General features: G+C 39.5%; 1 protein-coding gene across 2 annotated transcripts in view; it reads right to left on the bottom strand.

Moving 5' to 3' along the window:
- The window catches only part of sfmbt2 (Scm like with four mbt domains 2), a 214939-nt gene that overhangs the window by 29453 nt on the left and 172963 nt on the right, over positions 1-12523 (bottom strand). For both annotated transcript variants that reach the window (XM_060842636.1, XM_060842635.1), the window contains 4 exons: positions 11222-11283; positions 7378-7517; positions 5379-5488; positions 289-464 (listed from right to left, as the gene is read on the bottom strand). In XM_060842636.1, coding sequence (XP_060698619.1) covers positions 289-464; positions 5379-5488; positions 7378-7517; positions 11222-11283 — 488 coding nt within the window. The remainder of the gene's footprint in view (positions 1-288; positions 465-5378; positions 5489-7377; positions 7518-11221; positions 11284-12523) is intronic.

Genomic DNA, 12523 nt, shown 5'->3' on the forward strand with positions numbered 1-12523 from the left:
ACAAATTACATTTTAATAAGACTGAAAGCTTGTCTTAACATTCTGTAGATAGCATTACAGGAATTGTAAAATAATATTTTACAAGGGCAGCAAAGGCTTTATCTTTTTGATTTGGGCATTGGTAGATTCAAAACAAATAATACTTTGCTTATATACTTATGTACTGTACTTATATAGCTATGCCAACGCACAAATAAGCTGTTTACTAATAACAGAATTTGACTTAACAGCTTACTATTTCCAGCTCATGAATTTAAGACTGCTAGTTTGCCTAGTTATAATACTTACTGTATTTCGTTTTTGTGTGAACAGAGCAGTTCTCAGGACATTTCTCAGTAACCATGAGCGGTCCAAACAAGTTTGGGCAGCATTCTAGCTTCATGCAAGTCCTTCTGCAGAAATCTGCAACCCGATCTGCTGTCCTTACAATTTTCATAATTGCCCTGTATGTTTTCCCTTTGTACCTTAGAATAAAATGATAAAAACAATCCAATTGAAACAATTTAATAAGTACTTAAAAAGTACAGCTGAAGTTAGACTATTTTGCTCCGCTCATTTTATTTATTAGATAATTGCTTAAATTGTTTAAAAACAGGCACCACGTGAATCTGAAGTTGACAACCCACATTCTAGTTTTAACTGTGCAACCAGAAATAGTTATTTTTGGACCTTTTCTTGAAAATTGAGTTTAAGGATAAATCAGAAAATTTAAGGTCTGTTATGATTAGTACAATTTGAACTCCAGTCGCTGACTAAATTTATTCAATGGGCTGCTAAGACACATAGATCTATGGTTCCACACATGCAGTTTGCGTCTGTATAGAATTAGAATACCTCAATCAAAACAGCAATAGGGATGCTACAATTGTCTTAGCAAGGAAAGAGTGAATCAGAGTCTTTCCTTCCAATGGCTGTCCAGCAATCCTATCATTAACAGTTAATAGAAAAATGCCTATTTCGTTAGACAATGAAAAATACAGTTGAAGACTTTGCCTCAAATTGCTTTTTTTACTTGAAAGATTAAAGCAAAGCTTCTGTGATAATAGACTAATAACAATGTTAAAATAATCCTCTAAATAAAATATCACCAGCAAAATATCACCTTTAGAAGAAAAACATTTACTATAAATAAAATTCAGGATTTTCCATTCATGTTCATATAGGAATAAATTGATAGATTTCTTAATCTTGCACCATGCTATTCTTTGCAATCATTTCTTTTCATTTAAGGATAATATTTTTATTCCAAATTTTGATATCTTGTATTCAAAATCCTCTTCATGAACGAACAGTATTCAGCAGTTTTACATTTTACATGACTTTGAATTATAATGATTTATCATTATAATCATTATCAAAATATTCAAGACAAAAGTACATTTGCTACACATGTACATTAGAACTCAGTTGACTGAACACCATAACATGCTTCAATAAATGTGAACAATGCATTCAACTGCAAGAGCAACAGTCCTTTGTCAGTCTAAAAAGTACTAAAGAAACTCATACCAACAAGCTGAAAGCTAAAGAAGGAATTTATATCAATAATGCAGCAAATTGGTCTGTAGTAAAGGAATTTTAATGTTTGTTGCTGAGATTATAGGTGGCAACAATATGGACTTATAGAGAACTTTCAATAAAGAGAATTTGTTCACAGGACTTCACGAATGTGCATGGTAAAATTGGATGCTGATTCACGTGAAGAGATATTGAGAGGGATGGTCAAAATCTTGGTCAATGTGCATTTTAAGGAGGACTGTAAAAGAGAGGAAGAGATGGATGGTGAGGCTTTCAGTAACCACGTCCTTGTCTGAAATCAGGACTTTTAATTGGGCACAGAGTACCGGGCAGTAAGGGATCAAAGTATCACCCGTGGAATGGCTTGTGAAGCAGTGTGATGCCAACAGTATGGGTTCAATTCCAATCACTGGCAGAGGATACCATGAAGAACTCTCCTTCTCGAACTCTCCCCTTGCCTGAGATAAAATTGCCATCAGTCGTTCCTCTTTAATGAGAGAGCAGCCCAATGGTCTGGCAACTTGGTCAGTGACAAAGTTGACAGGGTTTTCTCGGTGACATTTGCAGGGATAGTAAAACTGTTCCATCTCCATTTAATTCCTGAACCACAACTAAATTAGGTTCAGGAATAAAGTGTATCAAATTGACTCATTAAAGAGCCTAATCGACAGGCAGGACTTCCATATCATTCCTGATGAAGGGCTTTTGCCCGAAACGTAGATTTTCCTGCTCCTCGGATGCTGCCTGACCTGCTGGGTTCTTTCAACCCTACTCTAATCTTGACTCTAATCTCCAGCACTGCTGTACCCACTTTTGCCTAGGGCTTCCATATCAGTCTCTTTCACTCCGACTTAACTGGGAGGGTTGGGGGAGGGGGGGGGATGCTTTGGCCATAGGACCACCACCATGATGAAATGGGCCCACCTGCAGTATTTCCCACCAAGTGCTGGATTAAATTCAGCACAACGTTTCAGCATTGATACTTAATATCTATTTATTGCCTTTCAGCATAAGAAATTCTATATATGTGGAAATTGTTGATCACTATCTGGCTTTAAGGAACAACGTGACTGTTTCAGAGATCCATGCCATAAAGCAAACACCTCTGGCAGGAAACTAGTCAATATTCAAAATGCATGCTGAAGAAAAGGATATGCTGAGAGCTTTGTGGAACAGTGTGTCACAAAGCTGGTTTCTTTTTTCTAAAAGCTGTTCCTTTTCTCAAGAATACGGTGTCCTTGGATTTTTTTCAGAGGGGTAATAAACCGCTATCAGTGCCAGTTAGTTTGGTTTGGTACAGAGAATAAAGGGTATTGAAAGGCTTTTTTGTTTATGTGTAGACAGATGAGACTTCAGGCCACAGTGGTCATGTTTCGGAAGTGACCTGTGTAATGAAGGGGGAGTGGTCAGCTCTCTAGCTGAGCAGTTTAGTTCAGTCCAGAACAAGTTGGGAGGTTTAGCAGTGGACGTGTGAACAGGTTCTCTCTCTTTCTGCCCTTCTAACTTCAACCTGTAAGCACCTGTTCCATTAATTATATTGTTTTTCAAGAGTGTTTGCTTATTGGGACTGTTGTGTATATTCGGAACAGCAGAATTAGATCTAGTTTGGATGGACTGAGTTCTGTAGGGGTTCTTTATTCTGTTCTTTGTACTTCATTGTGAAATTTTGTGAATAAATTTCTGCCTGTTTTAAAATCTAAAAGTCAACCTAGCTCGCTTACTCCAAATAATTTTCACTGTACACTTACTGAAACAAATTGCAAAGTTATGGTCTGGGTTGCTTGCTCGGGAATGTTTTGAGTGTTATGGACTAGGCCAGACCAAGACAAAGTGGGTAGGGACCATATAAAGAATGCTACATTCACTTGAAAGCTAAAATAAATTACCTTTTTAAAAAATGATCTATTTATGTCCTTTAGCTGTTTTTATTTCTACTCACTTAATTTAATCACGACAACTTAACTTGATTAGTCATTGTATTTATTGCATCAAAACAAAAAAGCTCAACTATTCTATGTTTCTAGTCTTTTACATGCTAATTATGCTTTTACTTATGAAAAAAGCTTTCAAAGTAATTGCCTTCAGCAGTTCAACATGAATATTAACATACTCTACACAAATAGAAAATCAGTTGTTTTAATTTTTCTTTTATGAGCAAGCCAAAAGCTTATAGTTTCAAACAGGTAGCACTTAAAAGTATAAAACCTTGTATTGTACTTTGTATGCTTTTGGCAGCTAATTCTACATTCACATTGTAGTCAGAACAAATAAAATAAGAGCATTTTCTGTGATCAAACATCATATTATAAAACTTAATAATGCAAAGTATAAACTCTATAAATTTCCAACAATACATCTCGATATAAAACAAATCTGATTAAAGAATATATATGAACATTAACCTTAATGAGGTGCTAATGCAGTCTCGAGAGTTGTTTTACCAAAATCGGTCAACTATTTTAAGAAAAAAATGCTAATTATACAGAAATTATGCTTTTTCAGTGAATTTCACAAGTAAAAGCCCAAAATTAGGGGTGGGGAACCTGCAGCCTTAAGGCCTCATGCAACCTTCTAGGCCATTGTGTGTGGCCTTTTGAATGAATACAAATTTTGCAGAACAAATCTTTTATTTTTTGTTAATTTATTTTTACCTTTATTATTTTTATTTTAATCTTAAAATGAATCTATTTAAAATACCAGAGAGTAAACGAAAATTCAACAAAATAATCCTCACAAACTGACCGCCACAATTAAACAATTGGTAAGTCATAAGGGCTATTTCGACACCTGCTACGCTCATGATTTAGTTATAATGCGACTCTAGAAGTACATAGTAGTTAGATTTTTACAAAATAATGTGAATTTTGAAGAATGTATAATTGAAGTTTCTTGGATGCGGCCTTATTAGATTACAACTAACACAATGTGGCCTTCCAACATGAAAAGGTTCCCCACCTCTGCCCAAAACCCTTGACTATAGTTCACCACTCATTAACACATCAACAGTAATTACGTTAACATCCACCAACTAACACCTGTGATAGGGTTAGGGTTAGAATAAATGATCACAATTAACATTAAATGGTAATTATTTCTCTCCACGGATGCTGCCTGACCTGCTGAATACTTCCAACACTTTCTACCTTTATTCAAGATTTTCAGCAACCCTGTTCCTTTAGACAAATGCAAGAGGACTGTAAATACCTTTTGTAATAACTCAGCAATTTCAAAGACACAGTTTCATTGAATTTATATATCAGGGATGCAGCCTATTTTTCAGTGTAACTGCCAGGGATGTCTGATTGTCCCTTCTTCCATTGCCTACTGACATTCCACATTCAGTGTCAATGTATTGTATATTTTTAAAAATATTATTTGTATGCACTGTGTGTGTTTTAAAGAACTAGCTTCAACTAATATTCGCGTATTTTCCTATTGTATAAAGTTAAATGCACTTCTTGAAGATTACTTGTGATTAAAAGGCAACTCGTAACTTGCTATTTTTATCATTTCACAGCATGCGCACTGACAGTTCCAATACAATACTCAATAACTATAAAGCAACTGCGTAAGAGTACAGAACACCTGTTCCACAATGTGTGTATCATACTTCTGTAACAGGAAGTACTCAGGAAACTGCTGCTTTCTTCTTTCAGTTGAAAGAATTAAGCTGATAAACATCAAAAATTGTGATTTATTAAGGTGCATAACAGTACGTGTGGTTGACTGAAAAACAAGCGTGTTATCTTTTGCAATTCACAGCTTGTACATAGTATGAGTTATTTGCTCAATATTATTCAGTAACTTACTTATTCTGAAACCAACTAGTCACATCTTCATGTAAGCAAGGATCCACTTACTTGGCTTTCAGTGTCTCTTCCTGACAGTTCCATTCTGGGTCATCTTCAAGCTGCAACTCCCGTAGCACACGGCCTGGTTTGTAGGCTGCATTAATCAATAGAGTAAGAACCTATTTTAAAGGCAACAAAAAGTACAAAGATCAATTCTAATGCTAATGATCTTAAAACTTAAAATCAAATTATCAAGGTTTTATTTTGTCTGAATATTTCAATTATGTGAGAAATTGATTACTTGAAATTCTTCTTTTATGCATCTGGTGACAATGCTAAAAGATTGGCTTTCTACAAGACACTTTAATGAGGCTTCTCTTAGCAGGTCATATCCTAAGTCCTGCTTGATGTTAATGGTCTAGAAGTCAGGAACAGCAACTTGTACTAGTTCAGAACTCTTCTCAACATTCATTTGGATGAGTTCAAAGTATCAAATAATAAATTAAATTGAAATAATTAAGTTGAAAAGACAGACTGTATTAGCTTAAATAGATTTGTAACATACAGAATTACATCCATAGTAAATTATGACCTTAGTGCACTCATGGTTTTTCATGTTTCAGGAGTGTCTTTGAATTTTTTTTTAAACCAAATGTGGTTGCTCCTGTAAATAATGTTGCACAAAGTTCCAAAATGTGACATATTTGCCAAATGGAGATTCTTCCTTAATTTTCTTTTTGTGCATGCTGTTTATAAAATTGAAACTAACAATAGCATGTTTTGTAAACAAGAAGGTATTAAAAAACATTATGATTTTTTAAATAGTTGCATCTCAAGGCAATTAATTCATTCATTTTTGACCAACCTTTGGTGACTGGCTAATAACTCAAATATCCAGGAGGAAAATTATTAATTTTGAATTACAATCAATTTAATAGAATTTCAGACCCAAAGTTCAATGAATTTCGTTGCCAGTTCAAAAGAACAGTAATTCTCTTGCTCCCTCTCAAGGCTGAATTTTCAAATGTCTGTGGAATCAAAACAACCTGTGGGTGTGATTCGAAAACTGCAGTCCTGGAGGTTGTTTTGCAATCATGATGCCTCTGAGATTGTGCCAAATTTTCAAGGAGCAGGTGGAGAGAGGGAACACAAAACCTGCTTGTCACCATATTACTGGCCAATACACTATGAGTTATGATAGAGACCATTCACCCCATCAAATTCATGTTTGATTTCCTTTGAGTAATCCAGTCAATCCCATTAACATGGTCTATTCACACAGTCTGGAAAATTCATTTAAGGTGCTAAACAAGCATCTGAAAAGGTACATGCAGTTTGGAACACGAGTTACAATTTTTATTTTGGTGAACCTGAATAACCTGGTGCATGTTAGCGGTCAGCTGTTGGGTTAATTGCAGGAAGGTTTGAAATGTAATTTGTGTGTGTTAAAAATGGAAATTTGATGGGCCAACTGGCATCAGGTCCAGTGCTATAATTTGAATTTGTTCAAATAGCCACTTTACTTTGCTTCCACTTCCTGGCCTTGTTATGAGTCGCCTGCTCTATTCAGCAAGGTAGCAGTAACCTCCATCACGGTAGCTCTCTGCCTTAGGTACTGATGGCAGGCAGGCAGCTCCTCCCTCCTGAAAGCTCCTGGGCATTTCTATTTGAATGATGGGCTCACCTCCTGGCCAATTAGATCACTTGCATTTAAAAATTACATAGCAAGAGGTCATGGCTGAACAAAAGGGATAGAACCTGGATTCCTTCCAAGTGGCAGGTTCCTTCTCATGCATAAGCTTTCCTTTTTTATTCCTCTTCATTCTATCTATACTACTCGGGCTTTAATTGTAATTCATGGTCTTTCATTGCCAAGCGTACTAATTTACTACAGTTAACATTAGAGTTATTACACGTGTTTAATTTGGAGGGTAGAATTTCAATAAGTCATGAAGTTCTAAATTTGGAACCAATGGACATTTTGGCTTTCTCTAGAAAATATTAGCCCTCAATTTTGAAGTATTCTTGTTAGTTAAGTAACTGGTTTTCATGTTTTGATCCAGCCTACCTCCTTCAGAACAAGCACACATTTTCCAGGTCCAACTGATTGAGGAAGTTCTGCTATTCGTCCTTTGTTGAGATATGGACCTGAGAAACAGCGATGATTGAAATATATTTTGGAACAGCAGTACTTGCCATTGGTAGTACCTACATAAAGAAAGAAAATAAACTTTTCCATGATTTGGGTTTTGTTATGATTAGCTATATTAAAATTGAAGAGACCTAACCATAACACAAACCTGTAATGTAAGACAAAAGAAGTAAACAATAAAATAAATGAAAGCTAGTGTTTACAATCTAAATAAAGATACACTTATCTTTGTTTGAAAACGTGCAAATATACAACTGATCAACAGAGAAAAGCAAAAATAAAAGTCCTGATTTTGATTTGGGAATGGAATATGACCGAGTGTAGAGAACAGCTGCAGTAAACTGTCTTGGGCTCAAACTAATTTGGCCCAAACGACATCAACTTCCAGGCCTCTTCAGAGGGGAGATTTAATTTACTGTCTAAAACTGGCAGACTGGCAGCTGGCTAGCAGGCAGGAGCTCTTCCTGCTTCACAAAGTGGGCGGCACGGTGGCACTGCTGCCTCACAGCGCCTGAAGACCCGGGTTCAATTCCCGACTCAGGCGACTGACTGTGTGGAGTTTGCACATTCTCCCCGTGTCTGCGTGGGTTTCCTCCGGGTGCTCCGGTTTCCTCCCACAGTCCAAAGATGTGCGGGTCAGGTGAATTGGCCATGCTAAATTGCCCGTAGTGTTAGGTAAGGGGTAAATATAAGGGTATGGGTATGGGTGGGTTGCGCTTCAGCGGGTCGGTGTGGACTTGTTGGGCCGAAGGGCCTGTTTCCACACTGTAAGTAATCTAATCTAAAGTGCCTGCGCTTCCCCGGTCCCCAACGCCTTATTTTCACTATGGACATCCAGTCCCTGTACACCTCCATCCCCCATCACGAAGGACTCAAAGCCCTCCGCTTCTTCCTTTCCCGCCGCACCAACCAGTACCCTTCCACTGACACCCTCCTTCGACTGACTGAACTGGTCCTCACCCTGAATAACTTCTCTTTTCAATCCTCCCACTTCCTCTAAACCAAAGGAGTTGCCATGGGCACCCGCATGGGCCCCAGCTATGCCTGCCTCTTCGTAGGATATGTGGAATAGTCCATCTTCCGCAACTACACTGGCACCACCCCCCACCTTTTCCTCCGCTACATTGATGACTGTATCGGCGCTGCCTCGTGCTCCCACGAGGAGGTTGAACAGTTCATCAACTTTACTAACACCTTCCATCCCGACCTGAAATTCACCTGGACTGTCTCAGACTCCTCCCTCCCCTTCCTATACCTTTCCATTTCTATCTCGGGCGACCGACTCAACACAGACATCTATTATAAACCGACTGACTCCCACAGCTACCTGGACTACACCTCCTCCCACCCTGCCCTCTGTAAAAACGCCATCCCATATTCCCAATTCCTTCGTCTCTGCCGCATCTGCTCCCAGGTGGACCAATTCCAACACCGCACAGCCCAGATGGCCTCCTTCTTCAAGGACCGCAGATTCCCCCCAGACGTGATCGACGATGCCCTCCACCGCATCTCCTCCACTTCCCGCTCCTCCGCCCTTGAGCCCCGCTCCTCCAACCGCCACCAAGACAGAACCCCACTGGTTCTCACCTACCACCCCACCAACCTCCGCATACAACGTATCATCCGCCGCCATTTCCGCCACCTCCAAACGGACCCCACCACCAAGGATATATTTCCCTCCCCTCCCCTATCAGCGTTCCGCAAGGACCACTCCCTTCGTGACTCCCTAGTCAGATCCACACCCCCCACCAACCCAACCTCCACCCCCGGCACCTTCCCCTGCAACCGCAGGAAATGTAAAACTTGCGCCCACACCTCCACACTCACTTCCCTCCAAGGCCCCAAGGGATCCTTCCATATCCGCCACAAGTTCACCTGTACCTCCACACACATCATCTATTGCATCCGCTGCACCCGATGTGGCCTCCTCTATATTGGTGAGACAGGCCGCTTACTTGCGGAACGCTTCAGAGAACACCTCAGGGACGCCCGAACCAACCAACCCAATCACCCCGTGGCTCAACACTTCAACTCTCCCTCCCACTCCACCGAGGACATGCAGGTCCTTGGACTCCTCCACCGGCAGAACACAACAACACGAAAGCTGGAGGAGGAGCGCCTCATCTTCCGCCTGGGAACCCTCCAACCACAAGGTATGAATTCAGATTTCTCCAGTTTCCTCATTTCCCCTCCCCCCACCTTGTCTCAGTCGGTTCCCTCAACTCAGCACCCTCCTAACCTGCAATCCTCTTCCTGACCTCTCCACCCCCACCCCACTCCGGCCTATCACCCTCACCTTGACCTCCTTCCACCTATCCCACCTCCATCGCCCCTCCCCCTAGTCCCTCCTCCCTACCTTTTATCTTAGCCTGCTTGGCTCTCTCTCTTATTCCTGATGAAGGGCTTATGCTCGAAACATCGAATTCTCTATTCCTGAGATGCTGCCTGGCCTGCTGTGCTTTGACCAGCAACACATTTGCAGCTGTGATCTCCAGCATCTGCAGACCTCATTTTTTACACTAAAAAAAAAATTGACTTGCTTCAGCCTCTTCCACTCAACCCCTCTTTAGGGGCTGTATATGAAAACCATAACTGACTCTCCTATGCAAGTGCTCTATGAGAGTAAAGTCAAGCACAATGCCAACATCAGAGCCCAACCTGCAGCTTTGAAGGACCTGGCAGTACCAAAGGGTGCCTGTCTCACACTTATGAGGATCATGTAAACATCTTAGACAGTGGAATTATTGCTGGTGAGAACAATGCATTATTTTTATTGCCTGTCCTCTGGCTTACAACTGGTAACTGCGTTAGGATTGCATAATCAGTTTGACGAGCAACACAGCTAGGGACATATAAACACTCAAGAGTTAATACTGGAGGTAGTCTCAATCTAACCTACCTAGCAAGCAATTCGTCATAGAAGATCATTATTGAATTCCTACAGCATGGAAACAGGACTTTTGGGCCAATACGTCCACGCTGACCCTCTGGTGAGTAACCCACCCAGACCCATTCGCCTATTACTCTACATTTTTTTAATCTCTAACTAATACACCTACCTGAACATTAGGGCAATTTAGAATGGCCAATCCACCTAACCTGCACATCTTTGGACTGGGGGAGGAAACCGGAGACCTGGAGGAAACTCACGCAGACGCACACAGAATGAACAAACTCCACACAGACAATCACCTGAGAATGGAATCGAAGCCAGGTCCCTGGCGCTGTGAGACATCAGTGCTAACCACTGAGCCACCATGCCGCTCAATTGAAAGGATGAAATTGGCAATTTAACTTATAGTACACCAATGATCCCGGCCTAGCATAATTGCATTTAAGATGACCTGATAAGATAATATTTTTCAGTCTTTTTCAGTAAGTTCACATTTACTTTTAACAAATTTGTAATCATATTTGATTTTCCTACCAACTGCTTTACTTTGAAATTTCTGGGGTTGCCTTATTATAGTCAACTTTTTTATCTCTAGATTGTTGAACATGAACTTTCCTAATTTGTCCTCAGTTGTAAGCTTACAGCATTGGTGTGGATATTTCATTGTTGGGGTGTAATTGAGACCTGCCCTATCTGTTAGGAATGAGATCAGGCAGAATGTAAAACTGATGTTTGACCTGAAACTGCCCAGTTCCCACTGGACAAGTTAGATTAAAATTAGCCCTTTAATCACTCCAACCAACTTCGATTCTTATGCAATCAGACCACTGGATGTTATTTATTCAAATCCTTTAATTAGTAACTTACCAGCTTCTGTTGTGATCGGGCAAGACTCATGAGGGACCGGTTCCACAGGTATGGCATGAAGTCTGTCATTAAAAACAAAACAAGTAAAGTTCAGAACTGCAAGTTTGGAAGTATTGCTACAGCCCAAGAATAAAACAAGTTATACTGTTTATTAGCGTTGAAAATGTGTTGCTGAAAAAGCGCAGCAGGTCAGACAGCATCCAGGGAACAGGGGATTCGATGTTTCTGGCATAAGCCTTTCTTTCTTCATTCCTGAAGAAGGGCTTATGCCCGAAACATCGAATCTCCTGTTCCCTGGATGCTGCCTGACCTGCTGCGCTTTTTCAGCAACACATTTTCAGCTCTGATCTCCAGCATCTGCAGACCTCACTTTCTCCAATCCTGTTTATTAGATCAGACTAGATATTGTGCGGTGACTTACTGAGCATATTGATCTAATGCAATCGGTTTCCTACTGGGTGGGTTAGCCTAAAATTACAATATATTCCTCAACCAAATGATATCTAAAGATGTTGTGTTTGTTCCAAAAATTTAGTACAAGCTTAAAATTCAAATCTAACATAAAATCTACAAATGTGGCATGTCAGAATCCAAAATGTACAACACATCGCAATCATGAAACTACCCAAACTCAACTCAGACTTTTACTCAAACTATCCAAAAACTAATCTCTCTATCACAAACCTTTACATACAGCTTATTCTTAACTGAGTTGCTATACACTGAGTGAATTGTTACACTGGCAAATTCTGCCAGTCTGAACCAAATAGTAATTGCTTTTGATTAATTCAATAAACTGAGTTATTTTCTTGGTATTGAACGGTCATCTTTATATTTCCAAATTTAAGTTCATTACAGATCAATCAGCCAAATGGTTGCTTAGGGATAGTGTGGTGTTGCACAGCTTGATGGCCTTCTCATGGAGTTCTTCTCAAATAATTGTTGGGGAAGCATAAAACAGCTTCCTTATTATATTATGAGGACATCAGAAAGCAAGACTCCTCAGCAGTTTATTATTTTTGGTAGTTGTTTTCATTACAGATCTACGAGTATACTTCTTGCAATTTCTTTTAATCCAGGGATTTGGAGGATTATTATGTTGAAAATTTATACAGATTTACATCAGTTATGACTTCCAAAAATACTGCCTTTAAACCCTGCTTTTTCAAAAAATCTTTTTCTTAAGATTGTCTTTCTAAATTTTAACACTTATGCATTCTAAAAAAAAAACTGGGACATTTGGCACTGCTCATATAGCTAGACTGGGCAGTAAAAGATAAATAGATTCCTCTATTCTTCACT

The sequence above is a fragment of the Hemiscyllium ocellatum genome, chromosome 23 (genome assembly GCF_020745735.1).
Source record: "Hemiscyllium ocellatum isolate sHemOce1 chromosome 23, sHemOce1.pat.X.cur, whole genome shotgun sequence".
NCBI lineage: Eukaryota > Metazoa > Chordata > Chondrichthyes > Orectolobiformes > Hemiscylliidae > Hemiscyllium > Hemiscyllium ocellatum.